The sequence below is a fragment of the Merops nubicus genome, unplaced genomic scaffold (assembly GCF_000691845.1).
Source record: "Merops nubicus isolate BGI_N331 unplaced genomic scaffold, ASM69184v1 scaffold1465, whole genome shotgun sequence".
In the NCBI taxonomy this organism is placed as follows: Eukaryota; Metazoa; Chordata; class Aves; order Coraciiformes; family Meropidae; genus Merops; species Merops nubicus.
In genome coordinates, this window is record NW_008611397.1 from 13157 (window position 1) to 36117 (window position 22961).

Below are 22961 nucleotides of genomic sequence, written 5' to 3' on the forward strand. Positions count from 1 at the left end.
TGTTGATTTTGGATTATGGACAGGTATCTATCAAACAGAAGGGTCACATGTAGCAGCCAAGGGGCTATAAAACATCTGGAATCCATGAGCCTGGTGCCTGGCCTTACTGAAAAGTGAAGAGTGATGAATTTAATTTCTGTGAGGGATCTTTCACTCTTGATTGTGGCACACAGCATTCCCTGGGGGTGCTTCTTCACCGCAGCCACATAACTGCTACTGAAAGTTATCCCTCAGTTGGGACCGAGGGAATATGAAGTATTTGTGTGCAGTCTGCTTTTAAACACCAAGGGAGATGAAAGGAAATTAGGATAGCTTCCCTTTGGTGGCCATTTCATATGCTGAAGTTTATCTCAGCATCCAAATCAGGAAGGCATTATGGTGGTAGACAGACAAGTTATTGGCAGCAGATGGGTGCCGAGATGAACATGAGCAGTGACTCTGACAGCTTGCTGGAGAGACAAAACTTTGGGCACGGACATTTTCAGCTGACTGGTACTATGAGAAAGAGAAGAGAGGTAGTTATTATGGCTGCAAGTGTTTTTAAACACCCTTCATGGATCTTCAAGGGAGAAATGGGAACATGTGTTACTACATTGTGTTTCTAAGACCTCTATATTTGTCACAAAGACACATCTCACACCTTTTAATACAACTGTTACATCCTTATGGTGGGCAGTTTTCATGGTGGAGGGGCAGGCAGCAACTCAAAGCCTGAAGGTTACAACCTGAACAAAGGCATACATATATAAACAATTCCTCCATTTTATCTGGAATCCACTAGTTAGATGAAGGGGAAAAAATGTTATTCCCACAATCGGGACTTAGTAGCAGCCTCTGGAGGAAATACTGCCACTTTACAGATTAACACATTGGGCTGCTGGCCATTTCTGTCATGAACCAAAATGGAAATATTGCGTTGTTAATGTTTGGTGATCTTGTTGCAAGAAACACAGAGGACAGTGGAATTAATCTTACTGTATACTACTGCATAACAAGACCAAATTAGCCTTCAGAAAAAAAATGTTAGCAATTTTACAGATAGAGTGGAGGAGCTTGGACAAAAATGCAGAAAACCAAACATAACGGGAAAATGGAGAAGAATATGCTTTATGTGTAAGCCACTTTCATCTGGAGTCTGAAAGAAAAACAGCGCCTTTTCCTGAATTTATTCTAACCCCATTCCCCATATTTAATTTTCTCCTTGATAAAAAGTATATGACATTTTGCACAATTCCTGGAAAATGCATATGCCCAACTACTAGTAATTCATCAGCTATGTTATGTTTCAGACACAGATACCCTGCTATATCTAAATGTAACAAATTTGTTTCCTGCTAGCCATGGTCGCCAATAGTCCCCTACTTTGCACATTCAGTACATTTTAATTATAATACTCAGTTTTAAAAATGTTTGATTTTCTCCCTTCAATCAAATATAGGACCTCTGTCAACATAAAAGCATTTTGTTACATTTTGGCTTCTTTTATCACTTAACTACTATAACAGTTCAACGTAATCATTACATTCAGGGTGTCTTCCTCTTGTCTTCCTCCAAGACCTCCACAAACCTCCATTACCTTCATTTCTTTGTTCTAAGCATCCGTAAGAGAGATTTAAAAAGTCCATAATGGTGAGCATCTCTATAATCCAGATGCTTCTAGGTCTTGCTTATTTTACAGTGAGATTAAGTATATGCCATTTCTTTCTGTTTCCTAACCAGTTTCCTCCTTTTCACAGCTTTCAAATACACAATACATTTTATTAGTCACACAACTGCTGCCTTCTGCCTACTTGTACAATTAGCTTTTTAGCAAGCCGTGGGGAAAATCAGATCAAACGTAATGCTATTCTTAAGAACCTCTGCTACTTAGTGACTTTTTACCCATGAACTTTGACATGTGAAGACTCAAGAAAGCGACAAATAAAGAATGAAATGTGACGATCAACAGAGCAACAGCATAGATAGGATGTTCCATCACAGATCTCATTGCACTGTTGTCAGCTACCTGGTTCTCTCATCACTTGGATACTGTGCTCAGTGTGATGTGATAGATGACTGAGGTTTCAAAGGTTTATTGTGTTTGGTTCAACTATCCTAAACAATCTTCAGCGATTATCCTGTCCTTAATGAGAGCAGAGTAGAATAACTTCTTGATGTACCTGACCTAGGTTGGGTGCCAGAAGCAATGTGCTATGGCCCTAGGAGCCCAGTATAAACTATTAATTAATCCTACTTTTCAAGTGTGTTTTGCAGCCAAAATTGAACACAGTTAACTAGCTACCCTACTTAACTAGTTGCCCAGTTAACTAGCTCGAAGGAAGCCTCAGCTGTTACCACTATGCAGACACACCCTGAATCTTAGAGGCTAAGGCAATGGAAAGAGATGATCTTATGCATCCTTGAGGACCGACTGGTCATGTACAGACTTTGGCTTAAAAAATTCCCTTTTACACTATTGTTATTTGCAGTTCTCTTCAAAATGCTTTAGCACTGGCTAGGGTGACCGTGTTCAATTCATCTTCACTGCTATACATGTCCACTTAAAGGCAGATGAGTTGATTAAAGGTTCTTCAAACACACATGCTGAGGGGAGTTATAAAAGTAATTTCTAAAACAGCAAGGTAAGGGCAAACATATTGAAGCGTTCACTGTGGTACCCTCTCCATTTGCATCAAGGATAATCACAAAAAAAGAGTAAAGAACAGCAGAAACACAGCAGGCTTTTTGCAGGGCCGTTTCATACATAGATCCATTAGTTTGAAATAAAATCACCACCACAGTATCTTGTAGCAGAGAAAAGCAGCATGAAGGGCACAGGCAAGTGAACAAAACTTCTTGATCTTAGCATCTGAATGTATTTATCGAGTACATAAAATTGTTGGCATGATCTCTTTGAAACTGTACAAACACACAGTACAGCCACAGGTCAACAAGAGGAAGGTATTCCCTGTCCTCCCCTGTGCGTGCATGCTGCTATGCACGGGATGAGTGTGTGTTAACACACACAAATTCAGGATCCTAAACTTTCTACTTGTATTTCTGGCCACCTCCTGCCCCATAGAGTGAATCCCACTGAATACACTGAGTTCCTACAGAAAGACATTCTTCTCCTCCTGTCCAGGTGGAACAGTAAGGCCCCAGAGTGAAAATCATGGTCCAGCTAGCTTCAGCAAATGATTTCACACCATGACTGTATGTGTATAGATACATGCACACGTTTCCACACATTCATTCTGTACATATACAAAGGTACACATACATTTTTACATTCTTTGGTGGCAAAATAATAAAAAAATCCAAACAAACCACAGGGTTTTTGCTTAATGCATCTGCTTCAGAAAAATTTGGGTCGCTGTAACAGGAGTTATTTTGCCTTTTTAAGGACTGTTCCTTGCATTGACAAAATGCCATACATTTACAAAGACTAAAACGGGGCACAAGGAAAGCCAACGTAAACACAGCTCACATGACAGATAACTTAGAGAGGAACCCCTCCTACCCACATCAACACACCATGAGAGAAGAAGCCGTATGCTTTCACCTATAATCATTCAAATGCTTCCTCAGTTACTGTCCAGACACTGTGCTGAGCTGTGGCACAGCCTTCTTCTGCCCTGGCTGTGGGGTTTTGCTTTTTGTTGCTTATTAAAATTGTACTAACAGAAGATGGGACACTGGGAGCAGCAGAGGAGGCTGGCAGGTCAATGCCACACCAAAGGGTTGTCAGCTTGTGTGCTTCAGATGAATGGCTCCTTTTGTCGCCACTTCTGGGATGTCAAACCTGCATCTCAGAAGTGCTGATGAGGCCCAGTGCTTTGGCTTCTTCTGGTGTCAGTCCACTCTTTAGTGTCCTTCTCACTGGATGGTCAGGAATTCCAAAACCAGGCAAAAAAAAAAAAAAAAAAAAAAGCAAACAATTAGAAGGGATAAATACACAGGACTTTCAGCTGAAAAGAACCTTGTTAACATGCAAGCTGAGTCAAATCAAAAGTTGTTATGTACTCAGGGCCGCAAGTTCAGAAACACTGAGCAATGCCCTATGCCAAATCCACGGGAGCATGAAGTACTCAGCAGCTCCAGTCAGGCGAAAAGACATTTGCCATTGACCTTTGGCATTCTAAGGAAAAATACAAGGGCATTTTAAGATTTTTTTTTTTCTTTGAAATGGTATCAGTTGATTTTCAGTCCACAGAAAATATCATCTGCCCCACTATTTCACAGTTTCATAAACTTTTTTTTAAAAGGGTTTTTGGATCTTTATAGGGCTCAACTGAATTTAACACTACTAAATCCTATGTGACCCTTTAAAAGTGTATAAAAAAACAACCTAAAGTTAAAAGATTAAAAATGTGACTATTTTATAGTCAATTCAAATCCTTAAAACTATTGTTTTCATACATGCTCCCCTTTTTTCTGTAATGTCCCTCCATCCTAGCCCCATTTGTGTCATTTTTGCCATTAGCAGTCTGCAGTATTTTAATTGAACCTAAATAATGAATCTAGGCAAATATCTTGTTACTTAATTTTCTATTAAGTGTTCTGAACACTAGCTCCGACATAAAACTTTTAAAATTTGTGACTGGCTTTTTTATTTGGAAACAAGTGACTATGTGACTGCAGGCACTGAACATTAGTGTCCTAGTTTTTCTGGCACCGCAATTTCCAGGTGAGTGGGGTTTAAGTGTAAGACACAAATGGGGTGTTTACTCCACACTTTGATGTTCCTCAAGTATAAAATGCACATTCAGAAGTTTAAGCTGCATGCAAAGCATAAATAATGACTTCATGTTGAACAAAGTATAACTGGGGCCCCAAAATAATCAAGTCTAGAGGAAAATCTTAGAGAAATTTGAAGACAGAGGTTAAAGATTTCTTATATTGCTACCACCTAGCATGATTAAGATCTCTAACTTATTAAGATATTCAGCCCATGTAACTGAAACTGGGTGGCCACACTCAAGGGTCTAGCAGCAGTGAGAGGATGGATTGGATTGGTGTAGAAAACAAGAGGATAAGGGAAAGGGAAAATAGAGCATAGCTGAAAAATTGATACCATGCAGGTAGGAGAACTGTGTGTGATAGTCAGACTGCTTTCATCAGTCACTGGGGTTAAACAAATGAGCTGGGAGAGAGTGCCACACGTGTAATTGTTCCTCTATTATCAAACCCTTACTCAAAAGTTTTTCTCCAAGGCCCTGTCTTTTCTCCTATGGTATTTGCATACTTATTGAACACCACTAAGAGTCTGCATGGCAGACTTTTATGATATCCACTTTTTCCTATGATACTGATCAGCTACATCTTCCAAGTTTAATTACGCTTACCTTAAGCAGTACAAGGTTAAATGCAACTGATAAAGCTAAGATTAAGAAAGACAAAAAAATACTACCCGAAGAACAATATACTTTAAAAACCACTCTGGCCTCAATGGTGCAGAACACCCAGCACATACTTTTGAGGCAGCTGTCATCACTGACACCCTTTTATACTGCTCAAATTTGGCATCTAAACAGCCACAGTGACAAATGTTAATTTCTAGTCATGAGCTACGAAATACCTTAAGGTCTTATGGTCTCAGTGAATCACCCAACTTTTATTTCTCTATTAAAATGGACTATACCAGAAGTGAAAGAACAAATACAAGAAAGCTGCAGCAGCAACATTTTTGCCTGGTTAAAAGCAACAGTTCCCCCATGCAGTTCAGCTGCTTACCTGCCTGCACTGCCTCTCCCTTGAACACACTTTTTTCTGTGTGCTCTATAACATGAAATGCTGAGCATAGCTAGCTTGGACACCAAACAGTAGAGTCATGTTAACATAGACTAATACAACTGATTTTTAAGAAGAGCTTATCAGAGACCAGCCAAAAGTCTCTGTCACTAGACTCAGAGTGGGACTGGACGTTGCTTCCCAGGAGAGTATTCCTCTTCTGTGGACATGAAATATCCACAGCAGCTATACTGTTGAATCAAGGAAACAGTCCATCATCAGAAAAAAAATATGTACACAGGAGACCAAACTTTCACAGGATGACTGCCTAGATAACTTACATCTTCCCACTGAAGGCAAAAGCTAAATGCCTTCAGGAAACGGACTGCAGAACAAATTTCCACATTTTAGACACTTTTGCAGAAGTGTTAAACCAAACTGCTATCACACATATCCCTAAATCTCTCAGACCACAATTACTCACATTTGCAAACAGCACACAATTAACCACTGTAAAACAAAGACATTTTTCTTGTCAGATGGTAAGACAGGAAGAGTGAGGGAACAAGCGCACTATTTCTGTTTGTAAATACTTCATTGGAACTGAGGTGCTCAGCCAAAGCTGGTCACATACTGGAATACACAAAATTCTGATCTTATTTATGACAACATATGTCTGAAATAATCTTCTTCAGGTCAGTACAATTACCACTGCACAGATAACTGGGACTGAGTCTCTGTCTAAGAACTGAAAGCGAAATGTGTGCCTCTGTAACCTCCACCGAGCAGAATACAGCTGTTTAAAGTCCTCCATCAGCCTGAGTTTTGGGATTAGTAGTTTACTATGAAAAGCCAAATGGATTTACAATAACATATAGGTCTCTAAAGAAAATTACAGGAGTTTAGATTCAGAAGTCATAATCAGGAGTTGAAATACCATGGTAGAAACCATCTTCATGGGAAAAACAAGGAAGAAAACTATGGAGTCTTCTTCACATAAGCAAGATTTCTTTCTGAATCTCTTGCTACCTACCTGTCAAACATACTGAAGTCTGAGTTTAAGGACTTCACTTATAACCCTCAGATGACTGAAAAAAGAAATACTGTATGTGACATGTGTCAAGGACAAATGCTCTGTTCTGGGTTTGCTGTATGATTCACACAATGGAGGCCAACCTCAGGTTTGTACTTTCTGTGCCACTGCAAAAGAAGTAGGAATGACAATACTCAATGAATCGCTGGGACATACACAGCTATAATTAAACACAACAAACTCCTTGCATCCTTCAGCTGAGTGTCCTAACTTATCTCAGCTCTCTTATAATACAGACAGAGATAACTTGGATTTAAGATATTCCAGTGACCTAAGCTTTTTAAGGCCAGCAGTTAGAAGAAAAGCGCTCCAAACAATGTAGGACTTCGGTGGTCATAATAAGATTGTCAAGAAAACAGATAATAAAAGGCAAAGATGTGGAGAATCTTTTCAGTGCCAGAATGGTTTCCATAAACACTGACAGCTGCTGACTTGCATAAACTAAGTGTGTCGGGCCAAATACTGCAAAGTACTATGACTACTGGCAAGATGAAAGCTGTCCACCATCAACAGCAGCTAGAAGGATAATAGCTGACAGGATCATGCTCCAGACTCAAACGAGTGAATTCTTGGCCCTGCAGTACAACAGACCAGTCTGAAGAAGACTAACCCACTTGTAGCTTGAAGCATTTTGTACACATGGAGATGAAAGTGGCCTGATAAAGGTCTCTTTATATGAAAATGATAACTAATATAAGTGTAAATTACTCACAGTACATTTCCTCATCTGAAGATACAGCAGATAGATGTGGTATCAGTAGTAATACAAGAGTAAGTTTCTGCCCCACTACTCTCTGCACTGGCTTGTGGACTATGGAGGCTTGGGGATGATGAGGCCAGGAGAAAGCTAAGATAGCTAGAGGAGCAGGGACTACTCTGGGAGGTGGGTGAACCATTCCTTGACTTGCTGTTAAACAGATATCCTCAGACATTTGTCTATTTCCTCATAAAGCACTTGGTAGAGTTCCTCTACCTTGGGAAAGGTCAAGAATGTGTTTAGTCATCAAAATCAAATGCAGAGAGGTATTTTCGTCTGTGTTTTATAGTCAGTGCGAAATTACATTTCTCGAAGTACATCTTCACTCTTCCCTCTCCATTGAACTCTGCCGTGTCTCTAACTGGACTAGACATAATATCTGGGCTTGTAAAACCCTTGGCCTGCTACAGACCACATTAAACTGAGTTATGGAATGTATTTTGGAGGCAGCGACAATAAAAATAAGACTTTCAAATGACCTTTTAGGTTCTTTAAGCAATTTTTAAAACATTTGCTAAAGAAACATAACATAGAGAGAAAATAATTTTTATTCTTGTCACAAGCAAGACCTGCTGAGATCCCATAACCAAGAAACTAAACATTGTTTTTCTGGGATCAGAGGGCATGATATTCTTTGGTAATCGGGAAATCTAGCATTTTATGTGATATCTTGGCAGAATGCAGTGTGCTTATGATGAACTCAGTGTATTTGACTCTGCCTTTTGGGTCAAAATCTACACAGATGCACAGCCCTCACAGTACACTGGGAATGCTTCTAAAAAGAGTAATTCCCTAAGTGTAGCTTTGTCAGGGAATATAATTATCTAGGACTTGGTTATTTTTTAAAGAGCAAATAGCATTCTTAATTTCCCAGCACCACTTTTTTTTTTTTTTTTTTTTTTTTTTTTTTTTAACAATGCAACAAACAATAAAGATCACTCTGGCTGGTGTAATTTATTCCTGCATTTGCAATGGCTTTTGGCACGTGCATCTACACTCGTATGGACCAGTAATTTGAGCTGTAAAACAGTCTCTGTGTTGATAGGACCATTTTCCTGCTCAAGAATTCACACAGTTAGTGTCATTCCTATTACAGAAGCAGGTAGCAGACACAGAACAAAGTTTCAGGTCCAGCTTCTAACTAATGCAGCTTGTAGCTGCTGATTTGGGATGAAGAACATTCTAGGTGGTTGTAAACTACACGGCAAGGACAGCAGGAAGGGCAGAGTATAAGAGGCAATACAGGCCAGCTCCATCATCTCATTTTGTTTCATGTATCTCAGTTTTATTTTCTATTACTTATCCAGACACAGCTTGCATACTCAGTCTTTTTTTCTCTCATATATTTATATTTAACATATTCTCTTGGACTTTACTCCAGTGAGTCCAGCAATGGCCATTTGCAATTCAAAAGTTCAATTCAGACAGTCTTGCTCATATTCTCTTATTTTAATTCTGTTCTGCATTTCTGTATTTTTGTGATACTATCTATATAAGTTATACACGTTTAATGATGCATATATGATTGCTTAATATTAGTAGGCCTAAATGCTTAATAAAAATACAAAAACATTATGCATGGAGATTTTCTTAAAGAGATTTGTAGGTAATTTTTTAAATGTTATCATGCACTCCTCTGAAGAAGTACAGCCAACTGAAACGTGGTCTTTGTCTGGGTAAACCACACAGAAAAACCCAGGAAATAATGTATCATTATGTGCTACTATTTCCCTGCAGCTTTGCTATGAATCCTGTCAGCACTTCACACATGGCACAAGTCTCTCCAAACAAGAAATTCTGTCATTTACAACCATCTCCTTCTGTAACATAGGGTGGCTGTGATGCAAAAAGGAGTCCAGCAGTGGAAAAGGACACAGTGGCATTCTGTAAGGAAAGCAGAACTCGCGTTTCATCTCTAGGTGGCTTACAGTATAAGGAACAAAAATTAACATTGCTTTAGAGAACCAGGGCTACATGAAGAACATACTGGTTTCAAAGTTATATTTAACATGTAGTTGAAACTGTTAAAGTTTCCAAGTTATGTATTTCACAGACCATCTTTTACATAGCTCCAACAGTAAAGCAGAAAAGATTTAACTCCTTCCTTGAAAGTCTTCTGTAAAAAAACCAAAGCCCTTAATTTTTATGACTTTCATGAATTCCACTGTAAAAAGTTACTACTAAAAGCAACCCTGCTGCCACCTCTTTCATCATTTCTCCCACTTAACTTCACCAGTCAGAGGTGATTCCATTTGTAATAGGTAAAGCAGCAAGAGCGTACAACTCACAAACAACTGCCTCTGCCTGTGAGTACTATATACTATTTTCAAGACCATACTGTACATCAGCAATGTACAGGACAAAAAAAAAAAAAAAAAAAAAAAAGGAGGAGATGGGATAACCTTCATAAGCCATCTAACACAAGTGTTTCAGGCATGTAGCCTTTACACTGCATTCGAACTTTTGAAATGACCCACTAATGGGGTAGCTCAGGCTTATGAATGCAGAGCTGTCTGCTGGAGAGTGACCCAGCAGAGGAGCCTGACTGTGTTCGACCACCTAGGCTCTGAGGAATATAAAATAATTGTCCTTGTTAGGAATCTGTGCTGGGAAGCAAACATTAAACTGGTGTACATCATTTCAATGAGCACACCAGTTTAAAAGTAACTATAACCATAACAAATACTGTAATTATGCTAATTGGGTGGTGTTATTCTACCTAGAGAAAGCTACATCTATCTATCTATCTATATGTTTCTGACATATTGCTGGGGAAAGACAAATTCAAAGTAGCTTTGTGCAAACCTTTTTGTTCATCTTCTAAGAGAGACTTCCCTCAAAACACATTGGACACTCGCATCCCAGCGTAGTTAAATTCCAGCCTCCACAGCTCCTTCTGCTCAGCTCCTTAGTGGCAGCAGAGGGCTCTCTTTGGCAGCTGGGACATTGCGATGCTCTGCTGGGAAGCCTCGCAGGAGATCGCCTTTGTTACCGCACTTCTTTTGTGAGGTAACTTGAACGGCAGCCCTGTCCTTCCCTGTCTCCTCTCATTCTCATATGAAGAGCTTTCCATAACAACTCTGATCTTGTCAGCCAGCAACTCACTGCTGCTCATTTCTTACTCGGATACTGAAAATAACCTTTCAGGAAGGAAGGATGATATAAATAGGGACTAAATCACTGACTGGAGATAAACTCAAACAGTGCTACAATATGGAAAGAAATCAAACAAAACACATATCCTATCAATTTAGGCTTAACAGTGTGCAACTCAATCATACATTGTTTTTAATACTTAAAACTTATCTATCCCACTTTTGGGAATGAATCCTGTGACAATAATTCAAAAGCCTTGAAATATACCTTTAAAATATGCCAACTAAAATGAAACCAGAGGCTAACACAGATGAATTCACCGGCACAGTGCGTGGCAAACTGGCAAAAATGAAAACTATTTGTAGCTCTTGTAGAGATGCAAACAAATATAGTAGAATTTGTTTTTTCTACAGAGCTACAGTTGAAAAAGTAGTAAAAGTGTATACTATAACACAAGTATTTTTATAGAAAATGTCAATTCTGTGACCTGAACATGAACAGCTTTATGTCCTATGTATATTGACATAATTTGCTCTTTATCAACTGCTCATCTCTTGCCAGTTTCTCCCATGTTGCCTTCAGCTTATTCTTTCTTGAAATAAAGTAAGTGACATGTGGCCAAGAAGAGGTGACCAGAGAAATTCTAGCACTTGTAAATCCTTGTTCAGAAGCCCATGGGAAGCTGCAGAGCACTCCCTGGTTTTGGTTCTCCCGGTGCTGGAGACAGCACAAGGACATGCCAATGGTCTGTCTCCACTGCGGGATCCTGCTGGGACATGGGCGTCACCTGCTGCCAGGATGCACTCTGTGCTAAGAGCAGTGACTACCTTTTCTCCACACAGCAGGCCATCTGGGTGGGCACTGTATCCCATGAGGTGATGGCCACTCTAAAATCACTGGGGACAACCCATTACAGCAGCAGTATTCTCCTTGTACCTACAGCACATCCTCTGTGCTTGGGTAATATTCTGTGATTTTATGAATATAATATACACGTACATGTGAACCTCTGTGTAGTGTTCAATGTCTTTGTCTTCCCCCTGTGAACTAAAATAATCAGAGATAAAGGAGATGTATTTTTTTTGTAAACACTGCATATTTAGTTCTGACTTCCTAGATCAATGCAATAACTTCACATCTTTTTTCAGTTACTGTATTATAAAAATGCTGATCAATTTTGAGCAAATACTAGATTCCACAGTATCTCTAAATACCGGTACTGGAATCCAGTGCAAAGTTAAGGAATGTATTTAATGGTGCAGGCTGGGTTAAAATTTATATCTGACTTTCCTTATATAAAACGACAAAGCTTTTTCAAGCAGAAAGTTTGAGGACAAGAGCCTCAAAACAAATAATTTGTACCAGAATAAAACTCATAAAAGTGACTCATAGATTCTTCTAAAACAGTGACTGGAAAATGAATTGAAGCCTCTTTTACAAGCATATTTTTTTTTACTGGAGTTTTAAATCAGGCTTTCAAAAACCCATTTGTTTTGAAGGCTACATGATATAGAACTGTATAGAATGATGGCAATTTCACTTTCACAGCACTAAGACCAAGCAAACATTCTTGAACAAAACTTGAGAGATGAAAAATACAGTTTGAACCTCACGGGGACTCTTAACAAAATACATAGCTACCACACATTTGAAAAGTTAAAAAGCAGAATGTCTACCCCTACCTGTCAGGACCAGTTATTTTAGAAGCTAAATAATGTAATACACATTGTGAAGCAGAAACTGAATACTCATAAATAAATAGGTATCTACTTAGAAATGGTATTAGTATCAACAATCACAATTATCTATGTCATCAGTTACAAATGACAAAACTGAAACTACAGAACCAGCTATTCAGCCTCACACTTCAAATAAATACGCTAATTTACAACTATTAAAACTCATTATAAGACCTGTAGGTTACTCAATCAATCCTAGCTCTACTCTTTTTTTCTTCTACAGCTGTTGATACTAGCTTCTGGCACAGATGTGATATGGGACTACGGAGGCTTCACTCTGTAGTAAAACGTATGCTCTGTACACAAATTTCTATAGCTTACTGTGGTAAACTGTATTAATTATAAATTCTTTAAACTATAATTACTTATTGTTATGTATTGTATTTTTATTGATTATAGATCACAGTGCTTAATTCTGTCATTTTTGCAAAGATCTTGCCATCCTACAGCTGAAAGAACATATTTCTTAAAAGGCATCCAAAAAACACTAGCTATCTTGGCATCTAATAGAGATAAACTTCCAGCTGCCAGAGCTTTAAGTGCTTTATCTCACACTCTGTTCTCATTCAATAATTAGGTTTTTATTAACTGGGTATTCACCTTCTGAAGGCTCTAGTACTTTGTGTGAGGATAAAGAGACTTTGATACTGAATACCATCGGCAATACATCTATTTTTTTCTCAATGCGAAGAATTTTTGCTAAGTGTGCATCACTAACTAGATTATTCTGCCCCCTCCTCTAACTCTTGATAGGATCCAGTTACTCAAATCCTAAACAATTAGTTGCAAATTCTAAGTGAAGTTGCTATCCGCTAAAGTGTTTTATACAGACTTTCTTCTTGTAAGGCTTTTATTTTCTTAAAAGCATAATTTCCATTAACTCCTGCTTTGAGTCAGGCTATAAATACCAGAAGAACAGTCTCCCTCCTGGTATTTTGGCACTTCTGAATCTTTTCATAGCCAGAAAAAGTAAGTGGAGAGATGAGAATGAAAAATAATGAAAAAACAAAGAAAAGAAGAAGAAAAAGTTAACTGAAGCACCCTGTGAATGCCAAACAAAAATTACAAACCTCTGGATTCAAAGAGTCTCCCATGTAGTATTATGTTTGCTTAAAAACATGTTTATTCCAAAGCAGCACTGCATGTGCTACTAAAACCTGTCTAAAGCTTGTCTCAACGTCTGGTCCTTTGGCAGAACTCCTTCCCACGTTTTGGCACCTGATGACAGTGCGCTAACTCCTATTTCACATTTACTGAAGGTGGAATTTTGTATGAAATACTTGACCTGGGATGTTCTGTAGTTAAGGTTAATCCATCAGCCCTGAGCTTATTTGTCTAGGATTCAGGTAATCTCAACTCAGTTCCACAGTCCACTCGTATGAGTCTGACAGATTACTTGGGTGGTGCCTCGGATCCATTTATGCATGATGACTGTAAGAATGTTTTACTCCTTGCAAATCATTATGCAAATAAATCAATAAATCCTTATGAGATGTTTCCATATCTCAAGGGTCAGTCAGAGGGTATATTATCAGGCTAATACATGCTTCCAAAGCCTAATAAAACCCAAGGCTTTATCATGTCTCTCCTCTCCTTTTTAAACATCACAAATAATTTTGATCATATTGTCTCATTCAAATATTGGATTAAATTCTGATCCAATTATTATCGACTCCAAACCTGTTTTTCTAACTCAAGTCTAAAGCAGATTTGAAATTTTAATAAAATCTAAAAGAAGTAAGAGTACACACATACAGAGACACTCTGAGCTAAATGTGGGGGAAAACAAGATTCACACTCTGCAATGTCTCTGTCAGAATCCAACATAACCAACAGTGTGCTACTTACCATCAAATATTAGTCACACTGGGGCCCTACACTATGATTTACCATTCAGGGGCAGCTGAAGATCCAGATGTAAACAGTGCTGTATAGTCCAGTGACCTTTAAAGAGCTACATCCTTGGCACAGTAATCTGAAATTATTTGTTGGGAAGACTGCGTTGAGATCCCCACTCTTTGACCACTGCCTTGACTTTAGGGAGCCATAAGACACGTGTTCAAGCATGAAGGTTGCTAATACTAACAATGAGTAAAGAGGGAGGAAGATACTTTAGGTTCCTGTTTTAGCCTTAAGGTAAATGCTAGTCATCTGTTCTGGTTTTGCTGCCCTGTGGCTTAGTCAGCACTTCTTAGGACTTCCTCTTGGTCGTTTTTCAGAGCTCTGCCATAGCCATTCATGCAGGTGAGATATCAACTCTATTTGGCTCAATATTGCCAAGTATTGCTTTGTTTATGCCAGAATTAGTGCAAATACTTCCCACACGCTTACTCATGATTATTAAACTGGAGTATAATTTTTCATGACGCTGCCTCATGGGAATCCTATAATTCTCCTGAGACAGATCCGTTCAGTTCAGTGAGACCAAGACAGAGATGACACCTCCATAAGAGCCTAAGCCTAAGAGAACTGATTTTATGCTAGGGGATGGATATTTTAAATAACAAGGACAGGAGGGAAAACAGCATTATTTTCCTATTCGTCTATTATGGAGTTTTGGGGGGGTTCTTTCAGTTAAATGTACTTAAGCAAAATTTTTATCTTATGGATGATACTGCTAATCTTTGTGTTCTATTGTCTCAAAGCTGCCATGGTTCTACGACCTATTTTTCTTCTCTACTTTGGAGCAATTGGCATAGGCTAGATCATCATGGTATGAAGCCCATTTAGTAAAAGGATTTTCTAAGCAGTTCTATTCTTCTTTATGTAATTTCTTCTCTTACGTCACTTCTTGTAATCTTCATAGCAAACACTGCTTATCTGCCTTATGTAATTTCTTAAAATTCAGCTCTCTGTAATAAATAACCTCCTTTCTTGACTGTTTTTTGAAATCTCAGTGGTATCTCATACAGAGAGTTTAATTTTTATTTCCCCAAATCCACTGGTGCAATGCCTGTAATATTGTTCTGTAAGCTGCTAAAATTAACTTTGGCAATTGTATTCATTAGAATTTGGACTATCAAATACAACTGAGTCTTATAACTTCCTTAACCCAGTATTCCTTTGCACTCACTGTTTGTTACACTATCACTTGTGAAGGTGATTACCTAACCTTATGGGAGAACTAGACAATCCTAATTATATGATTTTTTATTTCTCTGCTAAGTTGAACGGCTCCCTATAATGTTATGAAAATCTTTCTCACCGGAAGCTGCCTGCAGTCTTCAAGAACAGAAACAGTGTATTTTCAACCTAATTCGAATTTTATGCTTTTAAAATATACCAAACTGACATGTCTAGATGCTGGGGTCTGTTTATCACACACAAGAAAAGGCCATCGGAGAGAAAAATCCAGAAGCTTCCTATGGCAACTTGCCCTGAAACTGACTTCAAATGACCACCTCAAAGGGTGACAGAGCATTTCAGTTTCTGTGGATCATTCAGTCCTCTGGCTTTCTGATGAGCTTCTAATGAATAAACACAACTGTGATGTTGTTTTCTCATATTTAACACCATTGCAGTATGTCTGATAGGCAGGTCACTGAACACTTTTCATGAGGCAATGTCTTCCAGCTGGGTACTGTGCTTCTAAATGTCAAATTTTATCTTTAAAAATATGTAAAGGTCCAGCACAGAATTAAGTTCCCCCTCTGCAGATCATCACAGGAACTCAGTTGTTATGTAGTTATCACGTACCTTAGCTTTCTAAAGTCCATGTCAGCTCACACTGAACAAACTCCCTACCAGGTCTCAAGTCAGCTTCAGTCACATCTGGATTTATCAGTAATCCTCTGTATCTTCAACAAACAGATACAGACATTTGCATCTGTCTTTAGTTGGATGACTCATTGCGTTACTCCTCCTTTCAATTTACAGTTTTGCTGACTACTCTGAGAGTTCAAACTCTTCTACATCATTAATATCTAACAAAGCTATCTGCATAACAGACAGTTATGCTGCTCAACAATTACAAAAGGTAAAAACAGTCAAATGAATACGTCAAAATGTCTCATTTCCCCATTACACTTATTTCTTGAATTTAAATTAATCTTTTCCATATTCCTGGTTCTGAATCCTCCTAGTTATTAATGACTTGTGTATGACTTGCTTTTTACTTCACATTTTTCTGTCTTTTTTCACGGCAAAAGAATTCCCTCACCTCTAAGAACCTTCTACCTGAAGCACAGGATATGTTTACAGTGGAATTGCATAGAAATCTTTTGGATTTCTGATTTTGCTAAAAATACATATCTCAGGCAAAGTAAGCCTGACAAGATTTTCAGTTCTGCACTGAAAGCAATGAGACATATGCAACATGATTCTTAGTGAAAATAATTCCTTCCAGTGGGGTTTCTCTGTGATGTCAGTGAGTACACTGAATAGCAAGCCCAAGGCAGAAGTCAAAGGATGTGTATGGAAGCCTGAAGATTGAAGGTGGTGAATCAAACTCATCAGATCTCCTTGCTCTGCAGGTAATAAACATCCTATCGTTTGCTAAGCTAAATCATTGAAGTATGCTTAAAAGTATACTTTCTAATATGTTTATGGAGGATCTGCTTGCTTAACTCACTTCATGCATTGACAAGGGCTGGTCTCTGTTCATTTCCTTGAGGTGCCACAGTATCAGACCAGATGAGTGTATTCTAGAGCTAAACTACTTAATTTGGTCATCATCCAGATATACTGACTACCTTTCAGAGTGAAACAGTTCAGTTAATAGGTTCTCCTTTCATAATTTCTCTCAGCATATATCAGCTGAAAGGGATTCTAGACTACTGAACTTCATGTTTGTTTTGAAACTGCCTTTTAATCCACTTAGGAGTCTCATCCAGATCTCGAAGAACAAACAAGCGAAAGAGATGAATTCTATCATGATTAATGACAATGGAAATCAGTCCCAGCCTAAACATTTACTGAATGCTTAATCTCTGTGAATGTTTTTACTGAGTATAAAAGCCAGCTTTGTGGAAAAATATATATTATTTTTATTACCATTATCCTGGTGGTGTGGTGGTTTCTTTTTTTTTTTTTTTTCCCTGCAAGAAATGCTTTCTTGGGGAAAAGGTACCAAGTGAAAAACAGAAATAACACTTTTTGGTGTGTGTGCATGAAGGTAATGTTGCTAACAGAGGAAATATTTTAGCATAGGATAAACCACAGAAGTAGGCAAACACACAGGAGGTTTATTTGATATGCACAAGCCAACTAGGGCAGTCAGCACGTGCAGAACACCAGAACCATGTGGGGAAGTGGGTAGCAGCAGAAGGTGATGCCACAAATAGGTACAGCATAGTGTATGACAAAGAAAGACAGACAATCCAGTGTCAGCTCATTTTCTTTGCCGAGAGTTTAGCTCATCTAACCAGTGTCCACTTTGCTTTTGTTCTTGCCACATGCAGAAGTTCCTTTCTTAGCATGTTGGGAAAAGTGGATATGTTTTCAGCACATGCTAGTTTATAGCAATCACTGCTTATACCAAATGTTTTTGATCACCTACTATGTTAGAACAATTCTACAAAAAATAAAATCTGTGTGATTTTTTGTCACTCACTGTTGTTGTTCTCCTCTTTGTCCTAACTTCCCAGAAAAGCTAAAAAGACGGATGGAAAGGTAGTCAAAAAGCCACACATGGTGAACGACATTAAACACTAAAATCTTATGTTCTTTGGGTACTTATTCTTCACATAGCAACCACAGTAGTCTCTGCATGTAAGGAGAAAAAGAACCAGAAAGATCATCACCTCTTCAACACTGCATTTACTGAAGTGCGAAATCAAATTGCTCAAACTCAGGTGCCACAGCTCAGCACTGTGGCCACACCGTTGAAAGACCGCCTTATAAATGTGCTACCTTTTCTTCCCAGTGGAAGTTAAGCTCCTCTATAACCACTTTGCAGCCAAGCAGCAGGAGACATTTTGTTTTCAGGGCTGGGGAAGGATAGTACAGAGCATGAAAGAGAAAGATTTCAAAAGGTGAAATATCTCAAACTATTTTTTGCTTTATGAATAAAGTCAGCTACAGAGACAACTACTCATCTTTATGCCAGCTCACAATACTTTATAGGATTTTAAGCCATCTCCATTTGAGGTCCCGATCTGACTTCTCCAGTTATGAAAAGTACTGTCATCAGTTTTAAAGCACCATAAACAATTCTTTTACCGCTAAGGACATTTCAGGTTCTGTAGAGGACGGTCACCCACTGCAGACAAGAATGTTTAAACAATAGTAAGAGGAATGCAGGCCAGTTGTGAGTATACACTCAAGTCACTATGAACTACCAATACCTGTCTGCCTACTAACGGCCTGCTTGCTACAGCGATATACATAAATATTTGCACGTTTTTTTGTTTTGAGAAATGTAATAGCTGTACACTCACATGACTTCCTATTAGCCCGTGACCGCTTCCTCTCCCTAGGCACGGCTCGCTGGCTTGGCACTTGGGTGGCAGACTTGACGATGCGATCCATGATCTCGTCGGCGGCGTCATCCGTTGCATTAGGCGAGTCGTCGTTGCCAGCGTTCCACGAACCAATACGGCCTGGAAAAATCCAGCAAATGAACTGAGGCAGGAGCAGACAGAAAGTCTCCTGCGTCACTTTGGTTTTGCAGTTGGTTTCTTTGGGGAATTACAGTAGGCAGCTCAGTCGTTGCTACTTCAAATTGGCCAAAGAAGAGTCTGCCTAATGGGAGAATATTTCTAAATAATACCCCAGACTCTCTGCTGTATCAGCAGACAACTGAGAGTTCAAACGCAACTACAATTTTCTATTCCCTTCAGCCTCTGCGTCTTATTCTTGACCATATGACTGGCAAATGTCTGCTAGAGGCTGTCTATCAGCCAAGGATTGCTAGCATTTTGTGACCAGGTTTCCTTTTGCTCCTATTACACAGAGACTAGCAGACATGGCACACATTAGAGATGGATGCAAATCAGCAAGACAAGTCCTTTGTACCAAAAGAGAGAAAGAACCAATTTCCAAGCCTCTGTATCGCAGTCTAGTGCAAAGATGACACAAAAAAGGCAAAAAAGAGTGGTCTGACATATCTCGTCGTCCCTTTCACAGTGAAGAATTCACCTTCTCATCACAAAGCTGTATATGTCCTGGCACAACTGCGTGTGCTCTGTTATGAACTGAAAAGCGAGAGTTGTTGGCAAGCTGAAAAGCTTAATAAGCAATTTTGGTTAAAACCACAAACAAATAAGTGAGCCATGTTTCCGAACCCAAGGCTCTGGCACTCCTTACTCCGCAGAGCTGTCAGACGCATCTTTGTGTTCCTCCACTACAGATTGCTGTTCCATGTGCTTTTTGGTTTTAAGTACTTTGAAGGCTAGTATGCAGTGTGAGTGCTAACAGTGAGCTCTGCAAAAGAGTGAGTGTGGCAGAAAAGCAAGCAGATAAAAATTCACTAGTGAGGCCCATCTGTATCATGTCCCTGATGTCAATAACCAACAGCTTTGATTAGCACTTTGCTCTGCTGCTTGTCTCCTGGCGCCCATCAAAAGCAGCTGTATTACAGTAGTGCTCCTGACAAGCTTCTGCCTGGGTCACCTTTCCTCTGCTCTGCTGTTCTTCAGAGCAACACAAGCTGAGCCTCATTATCAGGACACACTGCTTGTTAGCATTCAGTGGATCCCTTCAGCTATTCAGCTTGTTGCGCTGCAGCTTGAACGATTTCATCTGTGTACTTCAGCTAGTTGACTTCTTACACTGGGGCCACGAAACCTCTAAATTAGACAGGATCATGGTTTCAGACCTTAATAAACTACACACACAGAGATTTAGTGGTGGCTGCTCCTGATGTGCTATCAGTGGTATCAAAAAAAAAAATCAAGAAAGTTAAGATATCCAGATGTGAGGGAAAAGAAATACCAGAACAGAAAACCCAAGACATGAATTTTGGTGCATGACCTTTACTCCAAAACCATTCTCTAGGTATAGCACGTATGGGAGGGAATGGGGGGAAAAACACAACAAAACAAAAAAACCCAGCCCTGGTGAATCTGATGTCTGTAAAATGGTTTAGCACAAAGGAAGTGTTGTAGTGGCTGCTTAAAGGAAGAGGTGTACCAGCAAATCATGTCTTGGACAAAAAACCAAGGCTACCCCATTACCAAGAATGGCTGTACGAGTGAGCTCTTTTGTCAGTCTATCAGGTGTTGGAATTGGGTCAGGTTTTCATTTCCTCCCTGTCAGCATTCAGCTATCACCCATTTTTGACCCTCAGGAACAGCAGAGTGCTGTGGACCTCAGAGAAACATAGATCTGTCAGGACAACAAGGAGATGTGGGGCTGTCCACAGCAGCTTTTTATGCTCCTAGTCTCCACTTAACCCACTACCTTTGCAAATCAGCAGGGAGGTGGTTAAAAGCTTCACCATCTCTTTCCTACCCATTTTCCTCTCCCCAGTCATTCCTAAAATGCTGCAGGGTTCTTTCACTTCAATTTCTACTTGCTTTTATTGAAGATAAAAAGAAAAGCACATCATGGATCCCATGGATGCATTCTGCAGGGTTGGACTCCTAATGCCCCAAGGCATTACTTTGGCTGTGAACAACCTGTCAAAACTTCAGGCAAATTCTTCTACATTCCTGTGCCCCAAATCACCATTTCCAGTGTGGAAACACCACTGGGGTCTTCTCCTTCCTCTTTGACCCTTTCTGCCATGAGTGCTACACAGAGGGGCCATGACCACTGTTTGGGCCACTCTGAGGCTCCTGTGCCACAAGAAACACGGCCAAAAGGAAACTGCTGGCACTTACCTCGGCTGGCTCGGCTGCGAGTGCGGACCCCAAGTGCTGTGGTGCTTTCCCCACCCATGGAGGAGGTCTTCAGCACAGCTTTCATGTTCTCATGCTCTGCAGCATCCTCGGCATACTGCAGCCCCTGGGGCTGGCTCTGGCAGGGGGGCGAGCTGCTAGAGAACTTGCCGGACTGCAAGGGGAAAATGCATTTGTTGTTTTAACAGAAAACAGCACAGAGAATAGGCCAGAGCCTTGGCTGCAAATTCCAAGGAGAAAAGTGTCCTCCTGGGCTTGGTTTGGATTGCAGCTGTTCCCAGAAGAGCCAGGCAATAGTTGCTCCTCTCCCAGAGCATGTGCCCTGAGCAGAAACAAACTGGAAACAGGGAAACAGCAAGGAGCAGACACAATCAGAGGAAAACCAGATGCATTAGCTCAAACTTTATAATTGTGACCTCCTGTCCCAGAGTATAAGGTACAAAGCAAAGACTTGCCTTGAAACCTTTGACCCAGGCTGGGCCAGACCTGGGGTCAAGTATGTCACCAAGGGGGACAGCATGAGAACTGACAAAAATAAGAAATTGCTTTTTTTTTTCCTAGAATCATTGAATCATTAAAGTTGGAAAAGACCTCTAAGATCGAGTCCAACTGTCAACCCAACACTACCATGACCATTAAACCATGTCCTAAAGTACTGTGTCCACACATTATTTGGACACCCCCAGGGATGGTGACTCCACCACCTTCCTGAGCAGCCTATTCCAATGCCTTGCCATTCTCTCAGTAAAGAAATTCTTCCTAATGTCCAACCTAAACCTCCCTTCATGCAACTTAAGCTTGTTTCCTCTTATCCTATCACTAGTTACTCTGGAGGAGGGACCAACCCCCACCTCACTATAACCTCCTTTCAGGTAGTTGCAGAGAGTAATAAGATTTCCCCTCAGTCTCCTCTTTTGCAGACTAAACAATCCCAGTTCCCTCATCTGCTCCTCATACTACATGTTCCCCAGACTCTTCATCAGCTTTGCTGCCCTTCTCTGGACCTGCTCCAGCACAGATTGTTTTCTGTACAATCACTTTTCAGTAACAAGACAAAATGGGGAGAGTGGTCTAGGAAGAGAGACCTTTCTCTCTTGCCTCTGCATTGCTGCACAGAAAACTCTCAAAACTGCTCTAAACCACAAATACCTACAAGTAAGCTTAAAATACATTACCAGTAACACTGAAAAAATCCCCAGTCCCAAAACACCCAGCCAAATTATTTCTTGGCCAAAACACAAACATGGCAGTCAGCAGTTGGAAGAACAAACAAAACCTTACAAGAGATTTAGGAATCTGCCCTCTGCTTCCCCAGCCCCCCTGCAACTTCCCTGTCACCAGGGCTACGTGAACAACAGTGGCTACATTAGCTGGGCACACACAGTGTGTGGATGCTGAAGCTCCACTGGTTACTGAAAGCAGCCATCTAGAAAAGGATGAAAAGAGGAAAAAGAGATACTTTCTAAGGGGAAGTGGACCTTGCATTGCAGGGCTGCTTTCCCTTCCCAGCCTCCGCCTACAAAGGGCTGAGATGCTGGTGTTTGTTCCACTGCTCTTATCTACAGAAAGGCTGAAGCACATGTAAAATACAGTCCTGGCTGCAGAAAATACCAGCTCTGTCAACAGCAGACAGGCGTCAACAGACACTAATACCCCTCGCTATATTCAGGCATGTCAGTACAGCATCAGAAACTGAAATGTGTTTTATTTTTCCTTTTAATGCTTCTTACTCTGACCAGTTCAGCACAGATGAAAGAAGGTATGCTGCATTCCCTTCTTCCTTTGCA

General features: G+C 39.9%; 1 protein-coding gene across 1 annotated transcript in view; it reads right to left on the reverse strand.

The window, feature by feature from the left end:
- Positions 1-3775: 3775 nt before the first annotated feature.
- The window catches only part of FHOD3 (formin homology 2 domain containing 3), a gene marked incomplete at its 5' end in the record, with an annotated part of 95430 nt that continues 76244 nt past the window's right edge, over positions 3776-22961 (reverse strand). The window contains 3 exons of the mRNA XM_008941188.1: positions 3776-3858; positions 18772-18933; positions 21157-21328. Of these exons, the coding sequence (XP_008939436.1) occupies positions 3776-3858; positions 18772-18933; positions 21157-21328 (417 nt within the window). The remainder of the gene's footprint in view (positions 3859-18771; positions 18934-21156; positions 21329-22961) is intronic.